This window comes from Oncorhynchus tshawytscha, unplaced genomic scaffold (assembly GCF_018296145.1).
Source record: "Oncorhynchus tshawytscha isolate Ot180627B unplaced genomic scaffold, Otsh_v2.0 Un_contig_1861_pilon_pilon, whole genome shotgun sequence".
NCBI lineage: Eukaryota > Metazoa > Chordata > Actinopteri > Salmoniformes > Salmonidae > Oncorhynchus > Oncorhynchus tshawytscha.
Window position 1 is genome coordinate 3,835 of NW_024609446.1, and position 18,989 is coordinate 22,823.

General features: G+C 41.9%; 1 protein-coding gene across 3 annotated transcripts; it reads left to right on the forward strand.

Moving 5' to 3' along the window:
• Positions 1-3,740: 3,740 nt before the first annotated feature.
• LOC121844809 (B-cell receptor CD22-like) lies at positions 3,741-14,421 on the forward strand. Of its 3 annotated transcripts, XM_042315357.1 has the most exons (10): positions 3,741-3,809; positions 9,070-9,147; positions 9,430-9,534; positions 10,148-10,375; positions 10,988-11,257; positions 11,497-11,760; positions 11,965-12,046; positions 12,136-12,190; positions 12,284-12,518; positions 14,215-14,421. In XM_042315357.1, the coding sequence occupies exons 2-9, from the start codon at positions 9,093-9,095 to the stop codon at positions 12,488-12,490; spliced, it is 1,266 nt and encodes a 421-aa protein (XP_042171291.1). In that variant the 5' UTR covers positions 3,741-3,809; positions 9,070-9,092; the 3' UTR covers positions 12,491-12,518; positions 14,215-14,421. The 3 variants fall into 3 exon arrangements, with proteins under 3 accessions (XP_042171291.1, XP_042171290.1, XP_042171292.1); XM_042315356.1 differs by lacking the exons at positions 3,741-3,809; positions 9,070-9,147; positions 9,430-9,534 and adding an exon at positions 9,541-9,774; XM_042315358.1 differs by lacking the exons at positions 3,741-3,809; positions 9,070-9,147; positions 9,430-9,534; positions 10,988-11,257 and adding an exon at positions 9,541-9,774.
• Positions 14,422-18,989: the final 4,568 nt, after the last annotated feature.

Genomic DNA, 18,989 nt, shown 5'->3' on the forward strand with positions numbered 1-18,989 from the left:
TCAGGATGTGGACATGTTCTCTGAGGCTATCCACTGTGACCCCAAACACCACAGGCACACAACATAAAATACCACAATACTCACAAATTAGATTTGTGTAATCTTGTCCAAACTCTCTCTCTCTCTCTCTCTCTCTCTCTCTCTCTCTCTCACTCTCTCTCTAGTTCTTTGGGAATAATTGATACAGCTAAGGGTGTTTGGAGATCTACTCCTCTGACTCATCACATGCTCAGACGTCCATCCAGCTTTCTCCTGATTGGCCAAAGTGATGCTTCCACAAAGGGAGTGCACTAACAGTGTTGAAGGTCACTATCTGAGCTATCTACTGTGAATGTGCACAATGCTTTGTGTGTCTGTCTGTCAGAATTCTGACTCTCTCGCCATCTTTCTTCCTCTCCCCTCCCTCTTCTCTCCAGCGGTATGGTGAGGCAGAGAGGGCCATGTAACAGAGTGGAGGCTCCTCAGAGGAGGAAGGGGAGGGACATCCCCTTTAGTGAATTTAAAAAGTTATCCTTTTTAGATGAAACTATGTAATCAAATAAATGATTAAAACACACTATTTTGCAATGAAGGTCTATAGTAGCCTCAACAGCACTCTGTAGGGTAGCACCATGGTGTAGCTGGAGGACAGCTAGCTGCCGTGCCCTGGTACATTGATTTCCATACAAAACCTAGGAGGCTCATGGTTCTCGCCCCTTCCATAGACTTACACAGTAATTATGACAAGTTCCAGAGCATGTCCTCCAACCTGACATTTTGACATTTTGAAAGCATAAGCTGCAGCTAGCTAGCACTGCAGTGCATACAATGTGGTGAGTAGTTGACTCAGAGAGAAAGACAATAGTTGAACAGTTTTGAACAAACACAGAGCGATAGATCAAACACCCTGCTCAAACAGAGGGATGCTATATTAGCTAGCTGGCTATGATGATCCAACACAACACTGGAACTCTCCTTCATTTATTTGGCGTGGGCTACGGCCAAACTGTAGCCTGTGTGGAGTTGGGTTAATAAAACGTACATTCGTAAACTCAATCCTCTGTCTGGACAATTGTTCCTTTATGATCTAGCCAGGTCATTGCACTATGTTGACTAGGACATTACTTTAGCTAATATGGTGACAACGATATAGAGTGTGTGTAGTAGTTTGACTTGGAAAGGTTTTTCCGCCTGGTCACATACAGCTGGTGTGTTGTACATTGCTACTATAACAACCTCCACTCTTCTGGGAAGGCTTTCCACTAGATGTTGGAACATTGCTACAAGCATTTCGCTACAGCATTTGGCTAACACCCGCAATAACATCTGCTAAACACGTGTATTTGACAAATACAATTTGATTTGATTGCTGTGGGGACTTGCTTCCCTTCAGCCACAAGAGCATTAGTGAGCTTAGGCAGTGATGTTTGGCGATTAGGCCTGGCTTGCAGTCGGTGTTCCAAAGATCCCAAAGGTTTTCGATGGGGTTGAGGTCTGGGCTCTGTGCAGGCCATTTAAGATCTTCCACCCCGATCTCGCCAAACCATTTCTGTATGGATCTTGCTTTGTACACGGGGGCATTGTCATGCTGAAACAGGAAAGTGACTTTCCCAAACTGTTTCCACAAAGTTGGAAGCACAGAATCGTATAGAATATCATTGTTTGCTGTCGCGTTAACATTTCCCTTCACTGGAATTAAGGGATCTAGCCTAAACCAAGAAAAACAGCCCCAGACCATTATTCCTCCTCACCAAACTTTACAGTTGGCACTGTGCATTGGGGCAGGTAACGTTCTCCTGGCATCCGCCAAACCCAGATACGTCCGTAAAAATGGAAATCCATTTCATGAAGCCCCCGACGAACAGTTCTTGTGCTGAAGTTGCTTCCAGTCGCAGTTCGGAGCTCGGTAGTGAGTGTTGCAGCCGAGGACAGATGATTTCTACACGCTACGTGCTTCAGCACTCAGCGGACCCCATTCTGTGAGCTTGTGTGGCCTACCACTTCACGGCTGAGCCGTTGTTGCTCCTAGACGTTACCACTTCATAATAACAGCATTTACAGTTGACCAGGGCAGCTCTAGCAGGGCAGAAATTTTACAAACAGACTTGTTGTAAAGGTGGCATCCTATGAAGGTGCCATGTTGAAAGTCACTGAGCTCTTCAGTAAGGCCATTCTACTGCCAATGTTATGGAGTTTGCATGGCTGTGTGCTCGATTTTATACATCTGTCAGTAATGGGTGTGGCTGAAATAAACTAATCCGTTAATTTGAAGGGATGTTCACATACTTTTGTATTGTGTATGTGTCCCAAAAAAAAGCACATTTTGTTATATCTCCTAGATATAGGACAGCCACTTCAAAATATTACGTCTTTTTTAAATTTAGCCATTTATGAATGTGTTACTCAATGTGTTTATATGGGCTACAGCAGTAAAGGACTAATTCAATATTTTATCAAATCATTTTTATGTATTTTTTTTTACCTAAAGGGGTACTATATTTCAAAATCAAATAGCTAAATGATCCATGGTATGACCACCTTAAAACAATTCCAGATGTCAGCTAGTAGAACCCCCAAACGGCTCAGACATTTAGAGGTTCAGAAACCGAGTGTCAGAGGGAGCAATGACCAGCACCAAAACACACAAATCAAATCTAATTGTATTTGTCACATGCACCAAATACAACAGGTGTAGACCTTGAAGTGAAATGGTTTACTGACAAGCCCTTAACTAACAAAATAATAGATTTCTTAAATGATAAAAATGATTTAAAAAATGAATCACACAATAAAATAACAATAACGAAGCAGCAATAAACAACTACATGAAAGATTATTCATTGTCATTTAAAAACATGCATCAGTCAGACACAATAAGACTCAATAATCCCAGACAGACAGACAGGCAGACAGTTATATGCATGTCAGGGTTCACTTTGGGTCCATTGTTCTGAAGATCAGTGAGCTGAAGACATCTCTTTCACACAAGAACACAGTGGATATACAGAGCAGCTTGCCTTGGCCTTGGCATAATGACAGCTCACTGTTGTCTGTTGTTTCTAGCTAGCTAATGTTGGTAGCTAAATGACAGCTAACTAACTAGGTCACTAGCTAACTATGGGGTCTAGCTAACTATGGGGTCTTGCTGTAATTCAGTGGCAGCGCATCATATTGTTCACAATCCAGTACATTCAGAGTAGCTGTGTGATGCACAAAAATGCTTGTTTATCACTGAATAACAGCAGCTTCATGTAGCTAACAAGATAGCTGAGATCACTAATTTGCTCAATTCAAATAACACAGTATTTTTACGTGCATGCCTGGTTTATTCTATATAAATATTTTTAATTTTCAAATGTTATTTTACCTTCTATTTTAGATATTTTCATCGGACTAGTAGGGACATATGAAGCCTGGAGGCTGCAGTAATGATGAGATGTCAGTAGGGAGAGCTCTAGTCTAGAACACTGGTACCAAAGATACTCCCCTTTCATCTGTTCTGGAACCTTCAGTACCAGCTGATGAGGAGATGGGAATGGGTCACATGTTGTCTCTTGTAAAACATGTAGGTCCACTCCTCATATAAAGAAATGTAACTACAGTATTCTGACTTTAGACCATTTTCTATTTAGATACAGTAACATCCCTTATGTGACATGCTGTTGCTGCATGTTAATGACCTGACTAGGCTACTTTAAATGTGTCAACCACAGAACTCACACTTAGGCTACGCCTGTTTCTACTAACACTTACAGTAGATTACTTCTTGTTTCCTCACAGTGACAGTAAGTTGACTAACTGTTCAAGACCTCTCCCCTTCACTTCACTCTGTAAGTACACTTGATGATATCTTGGAATATAGTTTTAGTTTTGATGTTTTTATCCAAACATCACATGACTTCCTGTATCTTTGTACTTGTTGGTTTATTTTGAACTGTGTTTTGGTTGTTACATCAGGGCCTGTATTCATAAAGTGTCTCAGACGGTCCATATAATTATGATCTAAAAGGCTAAACTGATCCCAGATCAGCTCTCCTACTCTGATACACTTTGTGAATACTGACCCTGGACTGGGGTTTCATGGCAAATGCCAAACGTCCTGCACGGTGTTGGGCTGTAAGCACAACCCCCACCTGTGGACGTTGGGCCCCATACCACCTTCATGGAGTCTGTTTCTGACCGTTTGAGCAGACACATGCACATTTGTGGCCTGCTGGAGGTCATTTTGCAGGGCTCTGGCAGTGCTCCTCCTGCTCCCCCTTGCACAAAGGCGGAGGTAGCGGTCCTGCTGCTGGGTTGTTGCCCTCCTTCTGCCTCCTCTACGTCTTCTGATGTACTGGCCTGTCTCCTGGTAGCGCCTCCATGCTCTGGACACTATTTTGACAGACACAGCAAACCTTCTTGCCACAGCTCGCATTGATGTGCCATCCTGGATGAGCTGCACTACCTGAGCCACTTGTGTGGTTTGTAGACTCTGTCTCATGCTACCACTAGAGTGAAAGCACCGCCAGCATTCAAAAGTGACCAAAACATCAGCCAGGAAACATAGGAACTGAGAAGTGGTCTGTGGTCCCCATCTGCAGAACCACTCCTTTATTGGGGGTGTCTTGCTAATTGCCTATAATTTCCACCTGTTGTCTATTCCATTTGCACAACAGCGACAAGACAACACATTCTAATATATTATAAACATTCCATATAGAATAGTTAACATATAACATGTATTTAAATTAAAGTGGAAATGGGTGACATTTTGTCAATTTTAGAAATGTAGGGCCCATTTTAATACAGTAACCTCCCTTCTCTGACATGCTGTTCTGGTCCTCATGCATGTTAATGTATTAAAGAGGAAGGAAAGGACAGTTCTGTATCCGCTACTTGTGTCCTAACTACATAAATATGTATCAACCACAGAACTGACACTTACTGTCTGTCTCCACACACTATCTGTAAGTTAACTCACTGTACAAGACTCTCCTTCACTTCACTCTGTAAGTACTCTTGACAATATCTTGAAATACATTTTCTGGTTATTTGTTTTTAGTCATTTGTCATATACTTGAGGGTAATGTATAATTTTACTTGTCGTTGTGTTTTGGTTGTTACATCAGGGTCAGTATTCATAAAGTGTCTCAGTGTAGGAGTGTTGATCTACATAGTGATGAGATGATTAACCAGGGTAAAATAGACATGTAAACAAACATTTGAATGCCTGCTCAGTGTGTGGACTCCTGTGTGTGTGTGTGTGTGTGTGTGTGTGTGTGTGTGTGTGTGTGTGTGTGTGTGTGTGTGTGTGTGTGTGTGAATGACACAGTGGATTTAGCTGAGGGCCCTTCAGGACTGATGGGGAGGAGGGTTGACATCTATACTGTGTAGGATGTGTGTTTTAACTTTTCTACATCCATAACAACCAGCTCTCTAGACTTTAATACAGACCCCATGGGCCTTATGAGCCTTCCCTGCAGATGCTTGTTGTATATTTGTAAGTGTGTGTGTACGTGCGTGCGTGTGTGTGTCTGTCTGTGCCTACGTGTGTTTGTGTGCAAGTTTGTTGTGTGTGTGTGTGTGTGTGTGAGTTTGTGTGTGTGTGTGTGTGTGTGTGTGTGTGTGTGTGTGCATGTGTGTGTGAGTCACTTGCTATTCATTCTCACAGCTTGGGGATAGGAGCTGTTGAACCTGGACTGAAGTAAATAGTATTAACATGAGACACAGTGATGGTGGGTTGTGTTTAGGAGTAGTATTAACATGAGACACAGTGATGGTGGGTTGTGTTTAGGAGTAGTATTAACATGAGACACAGTGATGGTGGGTTGTGTTTAGGAGTAGTATTAACATGAGACACAGTGATGGTGGGTTGTGTTTAGGAGTAGTATTAACATGAGACACAGTGATGGTGGGTTGTGTTTAGGAGTAGTATTAACATGAGACACAGTGATGGTGGGTTGTGTTTAGGAGTAGTATTAACATGAGACACAGTGATGGTGGGTTGTGTTTAGGAGTAGTATTAACATGACACAGTGATGGTGGGTTGTGTTTAGGAGTAGTATTAACATGAGACAGTGATGGTGGTTTGTGTTTAGGAGTAGTATGAACATGAGAAAGTGATGGTGGGTTGTGTTTAGGAGTAGTATTAACATGAGACACAGTGATGGTGGGTTGTGTTTAGGAGTAATATTAACATGAGACAATGATGGTAGGTTGTGTTTAGGAGTAGTATTAACATGACACAGTGATGGTGGGTTGTGTTTATGAGTAGTATTAACATGAGACACAGTGATGGTGGGTTGTGTTTAGGAGTAGTATTAACATGAGACACAGTGATGGTGGGTTGTGTTTAGGAGTAGTATGAACATGAGACAGTGATGGTGGGTTGTGTTTAGGAGTAGTATTAACATGAGACACAGTGATGGTGGGTTGTGTTTAGGAGTAATATTAACATGAGACAGTGATGGTGGGTTATGTTTAGGAGTAGTATTAACATGAGACACAGTGATGGTGGGTTATGTTTAGGAGTAGTATTAACATGAGACACAGTGATGGTGGGTTATGTTTAGGAGTAGTATTAACATGAGACACAGTGATGGTGGGTTGTGTTTAGGAGTAGTATTAACATGAGACACAGTGATGGTGGGTTGTGTTTAGGAGTAGTATTAACATGAGACACAGTGATGGTGGGTTGTGTTTAGGAGTAGTATTAACATGAGACACAGTGATGGTGGGTTGTGTTTAGGAGTAGTATTAACATGAGACAGTGATGGTGGGTTGTGTTTAGGAGTAGTATTAACATGAGACAGTGATGGTGGGTTGTGTTTAGGAGTAATATTATGAGACACAGTGATGGTGGGTTGTGTTTAGGAGTAGTATTAACATGAGACACAGTGATGATGGGTTGTGTTTAGGAGTATTATTAACATGAGACACAGTGATGGTGGGTTGTGTTTAGGAGTAGTATTAACAAGAGACACAGTGATGGTGGGTTGTGTTTAGGAGTAGTATTAACATGAGACACAGTGATGGTGGGTTGTGTTTAGGAGTAGTATTAACATGAGACACAGTGATGGTGGGTTGTGTTTAGGAGTAGTATTAACATGAGACACAGTGATGTTGGTTTAGATAAAATGCATATTAGACTTTATAGAATATGGTCCTCTGTACCTCAGTTGGCACGTAATGGGATGCACATATAACTAACTGTAAGTCACTTTGGATAAAAGCATCTGCTAAATGACATTATTTATGGACAGCAGACTACAACACACTACACAGTCAATACAGCAGGCTATGGTGATGTTCATGGATGCCGCTGATAGATTAAGATACTACTAGTACTGTACAACAGAGGAGGCTGGTGGGCAGAGCTATAGGAGGAATGACTGGAATGAATGGAACAGTATCCATTCATTCTGTTCATATTACTGCACAAATGAATAAGGACATCAGGACTGGAGGCTGCAGTAATGTTGAGATGCCAGTAGGGAGAACTCTAGTCTAGAACACTGGAACCTTCAGTACCACTTTGATGCAGCTGATGAGGAGTGTAAATTGAATGTGTTTGTAGAATAGAATGAATGACATCATGGAACTGACCAAATGTAAATGGAACTTTTACCTGTTCCATGTAGAACTCAGAGGGACCAGGCCAACACATTCTAAGATATTATAAACATTCCATATAGAATAGTCAACATAGTGTTAACATGGTTCTGTATTTAAATGTAAATGGAACTTTGACCTGTTCCATGTAGAACTCAGAGGGACAAGGCAACACATTCTAAGATATTATAAACATTCCATATAGAATAGTCAACATATTAAGATGGTTCTGTACTTTTACTGAAAACTGGAAATGGGTGACATTTTGTCCATTATAGAAATGTAGGGCCCACTCTAATACAGTAACTGTTACGGTTTTCTTCCGTCGAAGGAGAGTCGGACCAAAATGCAGCGTGGTTAAATCGAGACATCCTTAATGACGATGAATACGAACAATACAAAACAACAAATGGAATGTGAAAACCTATACAGCCTGTCTGGTGACAACTAACACAGAGACAGGAACAATCACCCACAAAACACTCAAAGAATATGGCTGCCTAAATATGGTTCCCAATCAGAGACGACGAGAATCACCTGCCTCTGATTGAGAACCGCCTCAGGCAACCATAGACTTTGCTAGAACACCCCACTAAGCCACAATCCCAAAACCTACGAAAAACCCCCATATATAAACACAACACAAAATAAACCCATGTCACACCCTGGCCTGACCAAATAAATATATAAACACAAAATACTAAGACCAGGGCGTGACAGTAACCTCCCTTTCTGACATGCTGTTCTGGTCCTCATGCATGTTAATGTCTTAAAGAGGAAGGAGAGGACAGTTCTGTATCAGATACATGTGTCCTGACAACTTTACATATTAGTCAATCACTGAACTGCCACTCACTACCAGTAAGTTGACTAACTGTACAAGACCTCTCCCCTTCACTTCACTCTGTAACTACTCTTGACAATATCTTGAAATATAGTTTTGGGTTATTTGTTTTTGTAATAAGTCATATTCTTGAAGGTAATGTATCATTTTACTTCTTGTTTTGAGCTGTGTTTTGGTTGTTACATCAGGCCAGTATTCATAAAGTGTCTCAGTGTAGGAGTGTTGATCTACATAGGGATGAGATGATTAACCAGGGTAAAATAGACATGTAAACAAACATTTGAATGCCTGCTCAGTGTAACTGCACTGTTTGCGTGTGTGTGTGTGTGTGTGTGTGTGTGTGTGTGTGTGTGTGTGTGTGTGTGTGTGTGTGTGTGTGTGTGTGTGTGTGTGTGTGCATGTGTGTGTGTCACTTGCTGTTTAGCCTCACAGATTGGTGATAGGAGTTATCATTGAACCTGGTGGTCAGTCTTTAGGCTGCTGTACAGCTTGATGGACTGTAGAGGATTGAACATTTATCCTTCTATATTTGGGGTTCTGAGAATAAAACAGCTTCAGAATAATCAATGTAGAAATATGTGTTTACAGTAATACAATGTATCAGGTGGAGTTAATCAACAGCTATAGAGTGAGTTGTTGTTTATGTTTCTAAGACTGCAGGGTGGGAGATGCAACAATGTCCTTGAGAACAGCAGGAAGTGTATTGGTGGTATTTCTCTGGTCTGTGACAGGTATGGTCTCATTCATAACTTATATGTTTGTCAATCTACAGACTTTTGTAAAATATTAAAATGACATTTGTGTTTTATTATTCTGTTGTGTTCTGTTAGGAGTCTCCAGTTCACTTCAGTAGTTATCTTTCACACCTCTGTTACCTTACTGAGTGATGCGTATGTGTTTTCTCATCACACTCAACTCAACTCAGCAACTATGGCAACAAAGTATGGACAAAGCCTACAGTCAGTGTGAGCCAATGGCTTAATGTAATACCCTTGTGTTCTGTGACTGTTCAGTTGTACTGGGGCAGAATGGCTGGAGAGTGACTTACACCACTCAGAGTATCTGTACCTTGAAGGGGTCAACAGTGGAGCTGACCTGCTCTTACACATATCCCAGAGGTAAAGTCACAACAACCTTCTGGTTCACTAAAATGGAGGCTGGTAAAGGACCTAAAGATCTAGGTCAGGACCCAGAGTATGCAGGTCGTCTGGAGTATCATGGAGATAAGAAGAAAGACTGTACCCTGAAAATCACAGACCTGAGAGAGAGAGACTCAGCTACGTACAAGTTCAGATTATTAACAGATCAGACCAGAGGGAAATATTATGGACGTCCTGGAGTCACTCTGTCTGTCACAGGTACAGTTACATTCTATATACTGGTGACCCTGGAGTCACTCTGTCTGTTACAGGTACAGTAACATTCTATATACTGGTGACCCTGGAGTCACTCTGTCTGTCACAGGTACAGTTACATTCTATATACTGGTGACCCTGGAGTCACTCTGTCTGTCACAGGTACAGTTACATTCTATATACTGGTGACCCTGGAGTCACTCTGTCTGTCACAGGTACAGTTACATTCAATATAGTTAAACTGTTGAATTCCATTTAGTTCAGGAAAATTGTCTGGTTTGTTTTTATGTCTGTATAACATAGGATTTCTTCCTTATTTGTATTAGAGTGATAAGTCAGTGATAAAGGGATTTACAGTGATATTGTTTTTCTCCAGGTCTTCAGGTGAAGGTGACTGGTGGACATCAGGATAAGACACTGACCTGTAGCACCACCTGTACTCTGACTGACAACCCCACCTACATCTGGTACAAGAACGGACACAAAGTAAAGGAGGACACTTCCAGCCTGGACTCAGACTCAGACTCAGACTCAGACTTTAGTGATGCAGACAGTTACTCCTGTGCTGTAAAAGGCCATGAGGATCTCCTCTCTCCTGCAGTGTGTGAGTGTGGACTTTTTTATACACATTTCATATAAATACAATTTGCTTCAGGTCGAGACTTTTGTCAATAAATCAATAAATATTGATCATTATTTAAAAATGATGGTTTTCACTACTGTAAACTGGTTAACTAGTTGTATTCTACTTCATAAACAACATCAGTGTATACTGGAAGGTATTGTAATAAAATATTTATGAGATGTTATATTGTATTTTTGTATTTAAGGTCAGAAGTGTTGGAGTGTGACTTACACCCATCAGAGTATCTGTACCTTGAAGGGGTCAACAGTGAACATATCCTGCTCTTACACATATCCCAGTTATCATGAGATCAAACAAGCTTTCTGGTTTACTAAATGGTCTGGTATGGAGGCTGAAGATCTGAGCTCAGTGCCAGAGTATGAGGGTCATATAGAGTACCTTGGGGATAGTTTGGTATATTAACATTGTAGTGACAGATATTGGCTCCACATGATACTTGAATGGATCATCTTCAATAAGAGGATGGATCTAAAAGTCATTGTGTGGAAAAGTACATTTGTGGAAAGTTTGTAATATTTTTACCTGATTTCATTTGTACTATTTTTAAAAATCCACTGTCTTTTACATCAGATGGACCAAGGAACACCTCAGTGTCAGTTAGTCCCTCTGGTGAAATAGTGGAGGGCAGTTCAGTGACTCTAACCTGCAGCAGTGATGCCAACCCACCTGTCCAGAGTTACACCTGGTGGTACAAGAAGAATGGAGGTGACTATCAGAGTATGACAGGACCACAGCATGTCTTCAACCAAATCCAGTCATCTGACACTGGAGAGTACTACTGTGTGTCCCAGAATGAGATGGGGACAGACATGTCTAGGACCATAAACATGGATGTGAAGTGTGAGTAAAGTACAGCTCAGTGTTTGAATGAGAAGGTAGCTAAACAATTGTAATTAAATGAAGTCGTTTTAAAGTACAGGATCTCCAAATGTATATATGTTAACTTTTTGTGTTAGTCAGAGTTTCAGATCTCTGACTTAACATATCATTTATTTTTGACACGGCATGTCATTTGTAAATATACTACTGTCATAAATATGCTACTGTCCTTTCCCCTCTGACAAATTATCCTTTACCAGATGGACCAAAGAACACCTCAGTGTCAGTCAGTCCCTCTGGTGAAATAGTGGAGGGCAGTTCAGTGACTCTGACCTGCAGCAGTGATGCCAACCCACCTGTGGACAAATACACCTGGTACTTTCAAAATGAGACTTTTCTAAATGGATGTGGACAGATGTACAACATCAGTAACTTCAGGTCTGAGGACAGTGGACATTACCACTGTGAGGCCTGGAATAGAAGAGGATCTAGGAACTCTACAGCTCTGATGATCATTTTACCAGGTGAAGTTCCATCTTATATATTTCAATACAAAATTACATTTCAAGCTATTATTAATAGTAATACATTGGCTTATTGTACTTTGTTTAATAATTATATATACGTTGAGATTAGATCAGTTAACAAATGTTGTATTATTGTCCTGGACTATGTTTATTTTCACTTTATAAAATGCCAGTACTCATATCATCCATATTTTATTTTAGGGAAACAAACATCAGTTCTGACTGCAGCTGTAGGAATCATAGTGGTTGTTCTGGTTCTCATCCTCTGTTTCTCTGGCTTCATGTGAGTGATTCTTTTAAAGATTATTTCACCCCAACACTTTTTATTAACTTAACTTGTTTCAAGAATAAATTAATTCATGTACAAAACAGGAAGAAGAACTCCACATCCACCTCCAACACAAGAGACACAGCAGATGATGGACAGGTGAGTCTGTTGGAATCAGAAGGTGACTGTGATGACTGTATTCTTTGTGGAACATTTCTACTCCTCATGTTGTCTGTTCTCTCTCTCCATCAGGGAGACTCTAGTCCAGTGTATGACAACATCTCAAACATGGACATGACCCTACTGCAGCACAGACAGCTGACACAGATGACCAGGATGATGTTCACTACGCCAGCGTCCACTTTTCTCGCTCCAGATACCAGGAAATGCCTCTGTCCTCCACCGTCCAGCTGCCTCAACCCCAGATACAAGACGAAGATGTCCAATACGCCGCTGTGAAATTCAACCTCCCCGGTGCTGCCACCCAGTGAGCATATTCTGCCATTACAACAACATAGAGTAAATACTATAACATTGTGAACACCTAGCATTAAAGGAGAAGTTTGCTTGTTTACAACCAAATCTGGGTGTCCAGTATGCTGCTGGGGGGCATTATCACCTTGGCTGCTGTGGGTTATTTCACCTCAGACTACCTACAATCACATAGCCTATTAGTTATAATGTTGTAATGTTATACACCTGAAAGGGAGGAAATATGGGAATGATTCACACTGACACACTAATCACAGAAGACACAAAAACCTGTGACATTTTTAGAACTGTGTTGTTTGCATGTTGATAGTATTATAATGTAGGACGATAGGGAAGATAGGTCCTGTGGTGATGTTTTTTTATGTTCCTAAATTGTTTGATTAGATTAGTACAGACTTTCTCAGGGGACCCCATACGGGTCCCCGACCCCAAGTTTGGGAACCACTGTAATAACCTCTCCCTCTGCTTCCTTCCTTCCTCTCTCTCTCTGTCTCCTCTACTTCTGCCTGCATTGCAGCCTGCCTCAGCCTCTCCACTGATTGCCACATCACTGTCTGTCTCAGTAGCCTGCTCTCTGTAAAGGACTTAGCAGCGTATTTGTTTCTCCTGCTGAGGTCGGCTCCGTTTAACCTTAGCGTCTTACTTCATCCTTCTAGCTGGCTAAGTAACACTAACCAGACCCCTTCAATGTTACTGCAATAGAAGTGTCTTCCGGTAGCTATCCTCCAACCTGACTGAATCTATAAGAGACTATTTACCAGCTGTGATCTCATTCTCTGAGAGTGATGTTTTGATTGGTTGATGTCTTTAGGCACGGTGGGATGGTTTTAAAAATGGCCTTTTGTCCGGCATCTGGCAAACACACTGTTAGCAGAGCAACCTGCAGCCTGGTGGAGTGCGTTTCACGTCGCCCTCGGCCTGTGCCGCGAGAAGGGGAATTATTATCCTTCTGAGAAAATGGTGAATGTGCTGCTGAAAATCAAGGAGGCAAATCCAGGGGACGCAGGAGAACATAACAATCAAACCATTGTTCAGAATTCCACTCGTTCACAAAGAGGCAGGCGCGATTAGTCAGATCAAGAATATAAGAGTTCTGAGCTTTGACCATCACTGGGAGCAATATTTAGACGTTGATCCGTAATTCATTTTCTTTATTATATACATTATTTGTATTAGAATGTGATTATATTTAAATTAGAAAATAATTACTTGGTCTGAACCTCAGTGTTCTCATATGTAGTTATGGCCATATGCTCATTGGAGGAGTAGACAATGATGATGCCATCAATAATGCATATTCTGCATTAAGGTAATTCATGCCTCAACACCAGAAACAGGACAAGGATCTGCAATAAGCTGTTGTGAATTGTAACCGCCTCACTGCTGTCTCCCAGGTGATATTCTGCATTAAGGTCATTCATATGCTGCTGCTTATTGTAGGAGATGTCATCAATAAGCAAAACAGTTGACCCCTAGTGGCCACTTTTGATGTTATATCCTTAAACTATGAACCCGACAATGGACATCTCAAGACAATTACTATGACAATAGTGAGGGAGTGATGTCATGATGATTTTTAGAATGTGTTCTCTCTTTGCGTTCCAAATGGCACACTGTTCCCTATTTAGTGCGCTCCTTTTGACCTGAGTTGGGATGCGGATTTTGTTTAATTTCTGTTTCTCTCTCTTCAGACCCGTGGTGGCACAAACAGCTGAGAAGGACCCCTCTGAGATCTACAGTAGAATCAACAAACCCAGAACCAAGAAGACCTGAACACAACAAATTCAGAACCAAGAAGACCTGAACACAACAAACCCAGATCCAAGAAGACCTGAACTCAACAAACCAAGAACCAAGAAGACCTGAACACAACAAACCCCGAACCAAGAAGACCTGAACACAACAAACCCAGAACCAAGAAGACCTGAACACAACAAACCCCGAACCAAGAAGACCTGAACACAACAAACCCCGAACCAAGAAGACCTGAACTCAACAAACCAAGAAGACCTGAACACAACAAACCCAGAACCAAGAACACCTGAACTCAACAAACCAAGAAGACCTGACCTCAACAAACCCAGAACCAAGAACGCCTGAACACAACAAACCCAGAAGACCTGAACTCAACAAACCCAGAATCAAGAAGACCTGAAAACAAAAAGTTGAACAAAAACCATGTACACTATATATTCAAAAGTGGACATCCCTTCAAATTAGTGGATTTGGCTATTTCAGCCACACCCGTTGCTGACAGATGTATAAAATCGAGCACACAGCCATTCAATCTCCATAAACAAACATTGGCAGTAGAATGGCCTTAATGAAGAGCTCAGTGACTTTCAACGTAGCACCGTCAAAAGATGCCTCCTTTTCAACAAATCGTAAATTGTAAAATTTCTGCCCTGCTGGAGCTGCCCCGGTCGACTGTAGGTGCTGTTATTGTGAAGTGGAAACATCTGAGAGCAACAACTGCTCAGTTGCAAAGTGGTAGGCCACACAGCCGCAAAGTGGTAGGCCACACAGCCACAAAGTGGTAGGCCACACAGCCGCAAAGTGGTAGGCCACACAGCCGCAAAGTGGTAGGCCACACAGCCGCAAAGTGGTAGGCCACACAGCCGCAAAGTGGCAGGCCACACAGGTGCAAAGTGGTAGGCCACACAGCCGCAAAGTGGTAGCGCATAGCGTGTAAAAATCGCCTGTCCTCGGTTGCAACACTCCCTACCGAGTTCCAAACTGTCTCTGGAAGCAACGTCAGCACAACAACTGTTCGTAGGGAGCTTCATGAAATGGGTTTCCAAGGCCAAGCAGCTGCACACAAGCCTAAGATCACCATGTGCAATGCCAAGCGTCGGCTGGAGTGGTGTAAAGCTCGCCACCATTGGACTCTGGAGACATTGACTCTGTTGCACAAACACCATTGCACATTGACTCTGTACCGGTACCCCCTGTATATAGCCCCCGCTATTGTTATTTACTGCTGCTCTTTTATTATTTATTTTTCTTATCGCTTACTTTTTACTTTGTGCACGGGGGCATTGTCATGCTGAAACAGGAAAGGGCCTTCCCAAAATGTTGCCACAAAGTTGGAAGCACAGAATTGTCTAGAATGTCGTTCTATGCTGTAGCGTTATGATTTCCTTCACTGGAACGAAGGGGCTTAGCAAAAACCATGAAAAACAGGCCCAGTGTCATAGAGGTGTCACGCCCTGCCCCATGCCACAAGGCTAGGATTGTCCAGTGACAGTGAACTGACGGGGAGTTCAGCTGTTGGCTGGAAGTGGATCTTTACTCCGAATAGCTTGTTTCATCTCATCCTACAGATGCTCAATTGAATTGAGACCTGGTGACTGGCCAGGCTACTGAGTAAGCAGAACTCCCCGTCAGTTCACTGTCACTGGACAATCCTAGCCTTGTACCATGGGGCATTATCCTGCTGAAAAATATATATTTGCAGATGGATACACTGGTGCCATGAAGGAATGCACCTGATTGGCAATGATGAGGTTCAGATATCCTGTGGCATTGAAACATTGCTCCACTTTTATCAAGGGGCCCAATGTGTACTGTGAAACCACACCCCACACCATCACACCACCACCACCAGCCTGTGATGTTGACACGCAGCATGATGGCTGCATGTACTCATGTGGTTCTCTCCATACCCTAGTCCTCCCATCAGCGTGAAACAGCAAGAGCCAGGATTCATCAAACCCAGCAGCGTTGCAGTTCTTGACACACTCAAACTGGTGCGCCTGGCACCTACTACCCTGTTCAAATAAATATGTTGTCTTGCCCATTCACCCTCAATGGCACACATACACAATCCATGTCTCAATTGTCTCAAGGCATAAAACCCTTTTCCTCTCCTTCATCTACAAGTGACATCAATAAGGGATCATAGCTTTCACCTGGACTCACCTTGTTAGTCTATGTTTTGTACACTCAGTTTATACAGATATATGTAATTAAGCAATAAGGCCAAAGGTATATTGGCCAATTTACTGTCCCACGGTTAATGACTCCTCTTAGGCAACGTGACGTGAAGCAGAGTGCCTGGATACAGCCCTTAGCCATGGTATATTGCTATTATAAACTGGTTACCAACATAAATAGAAAAGTAAACACGTACACTAACCGGTTTACAATAATATATACCATTTTAGCAGACACTTTTATCCAAAGTCATTCACTCATTCATTACAGTCATGGGTGCATACATCTTTCATATGGGTAGTCCCAGCAGGAATGGAACCTCCGAGCCACGCTCTACCAACCGAGTCACACAGAACTACTCTATTGACACTCAGAGTACGAGTGCTGATCTAGGGTCAGTTTTGACGTTTAGACTACGATGAATAAGAAAGGCGATTGTAGATATTTAGAAAAGTCTATATGTATTGTATGAAGTATTTTTAAGTTACAGTAAACTCAACTAACGACTAGAACTTTCCACAAAAACTGTAGATGTCTGAATTAGGCAGCCTCGATGTCCAGTTATATTTTATACAACTATATTTTGTTATATGTTATCTGTCAGAAAGAATCATCAAACATATGAGACTATTGCGTTACAGGTAAGACCAAAATGCTGACTGTGTTGACGTAACAATGTTTACTACAGCAACAGGGGCAGGCAAACGTCAGGTCAAGACAGGCAGAGGTCGATAATCCAGAGTAGGGTGGGGCAAGGGTTACAGGACAGGCAGGCAGGGTCAGGTTCAGGTCAGGCAGGCTCAGGTTCAGGTCAGGCAGGCTCAGGGTCAGGTCAGGCAGGCTCAGGGTTCAGGTCAGGTCAGGTCAGGTCAGGCAGGCTCAGGTTCAGGTCAGGCAGGCTCAGGTTCAGGTCAGGCAGGCTCAGGTTCAGGTCAGGCAGGCTCAGGTCAGGCAGGCTCAGGTTCAGGTCAGGCAGGCTCAGGGGTTCAGGTCAGGCAGGCTCAGGTTCAGGTCAGGCAGGCTCAGGTTCAGGTTCAGGTTCAGGTCAGGCAGGCAGGCTCAGGGTCAGGTCAGGCAAGGGTCAAAACCAGAAGGGCGAGAAAAAGAGAGACTGGGAAAAGCAGGAGCCGAGACAAAACGCTTTTTGACTTGACAAACAAGAGGAACTGACAACAGACAAACAGAGAACACAGGTATAAGTACACAGGGGATAATGGGGAAGAAGAGCGACACCTGGAGGAGGGTGGAGACAAGCACAAGGGCAGGTGAAACAAATCAGGGAGTGACAGAGACTATATATGAAGTCTAACAACAATAGTTATTCTATCTGTTCTATTATATTGTAATAGTTTATATGGTATTGTTAGATGATACACATGATAACAATTAGCATTTCTAAAATTATTTTTATGACAAAGTTATGGCACAAATTTTCCTCAATGTCCCGGAAAAAGTTATGCTTGATCCAACGTTCCTTATTGCTTTAAAAATAATAATGTGTGACGTGTGATATTTTATGAAATAAACGTATAAGATTAAACTTAATTGTCACTGTTTTTACCTTGTTATAACAGTGTATTTAGTGGATAGAAAATTAAAAGCTTTCAACATCTCACCTCTTGTACTGTGCAGTACATACAGTAACTACAATTTAGACATTTACATTGGTTTCTAGAGCAATAATGGTTTATTCACCTTCATCATCATCATCATATTCATCAGTACAAACTATACACAGACACTTTCAGAAGGGCCAATGTCCAGCACCTAGACACACAACCAGTTACATGAAATATTATTAACCTCTGAACCACCCATCCTGGATCCGGAATAATTGTCATCAGCAACGCTGAATAGCATAGCGCCACAGTCAAATAATATTCCTAGAAAATATTCATATTCATGAAATCACAAGTGCAATATTGCAAAACACAGCTTAGACTTTTGTTAATCCACCTGTCGCCTCAGATTTTGAAATGATGCTTTACAGCGAAAGCAATCCAAGCGTTTGTAAATTTATCGATCGCTCGACAAAACAATAAATTCACTTAGCATCAGGTAACTTGGTCACGAAAATCAGAAAAGCAGTCAAATTAATCGTTTACTCTTGATCTTCGGATGTTTTCACTCACGAGACTCCCAGTTAGACAAATGTTCCTTTTGTTCCATAAAGATATTTTTTATATCCAAATACCTCCGTTAGTTTGATGCGTTATGCCCAGGAATCCACCGGAAAGAGCGGTCACGACAACGCAGACAAAAATTCCAAACTATATCCATAATGTCCACAGAAACATGTCAAACGTTTTTATAATCAATCCTCAGGGTGTTTTTCAAATATCTATTCAATAATATATCAACCGGGACAGTTGGCTTTTCACTAGGACCGGGAGTAACAATGGTAGCCTTTCTCTTTTGCCCACAACTCACTCAGAGCCCCTACCTATCCACTTACGCAATTGGGTCGTTCACGCTCATTCTTCAAAATAAAAGCCTGAAACTATGTCTGAAGACTATTAGGAAAAGGAAT

What these genes read in the sequence shown, in the direction of transcription:
- LOC121844809 (XM_042315356.1), top strand. Translation starts at nt 9,567, where the DNA reads ATGGAGGCTGGTAAAGGACCTAAAGATCTAGGTCAGGACCCAGAGTAT. An exon ending in TCTCCTCTCTCCTGCAGTGT is followed by an intron (nt 10,376 to 10,987) that starts GTGAGTGTGGAC and finishes CTTTTACATCAG; the next exon opens with ATGGACCAAGGAACACCTCA. An exon ending in TCTGATGATCATTTTACCAG is followed by an intron (nt 11,761 to 11,964) that starts GTGAAGTTCCAT and finishes ATTTTATTTTAG; the next exon opens with GGAAACAAACATCAGTTCTG.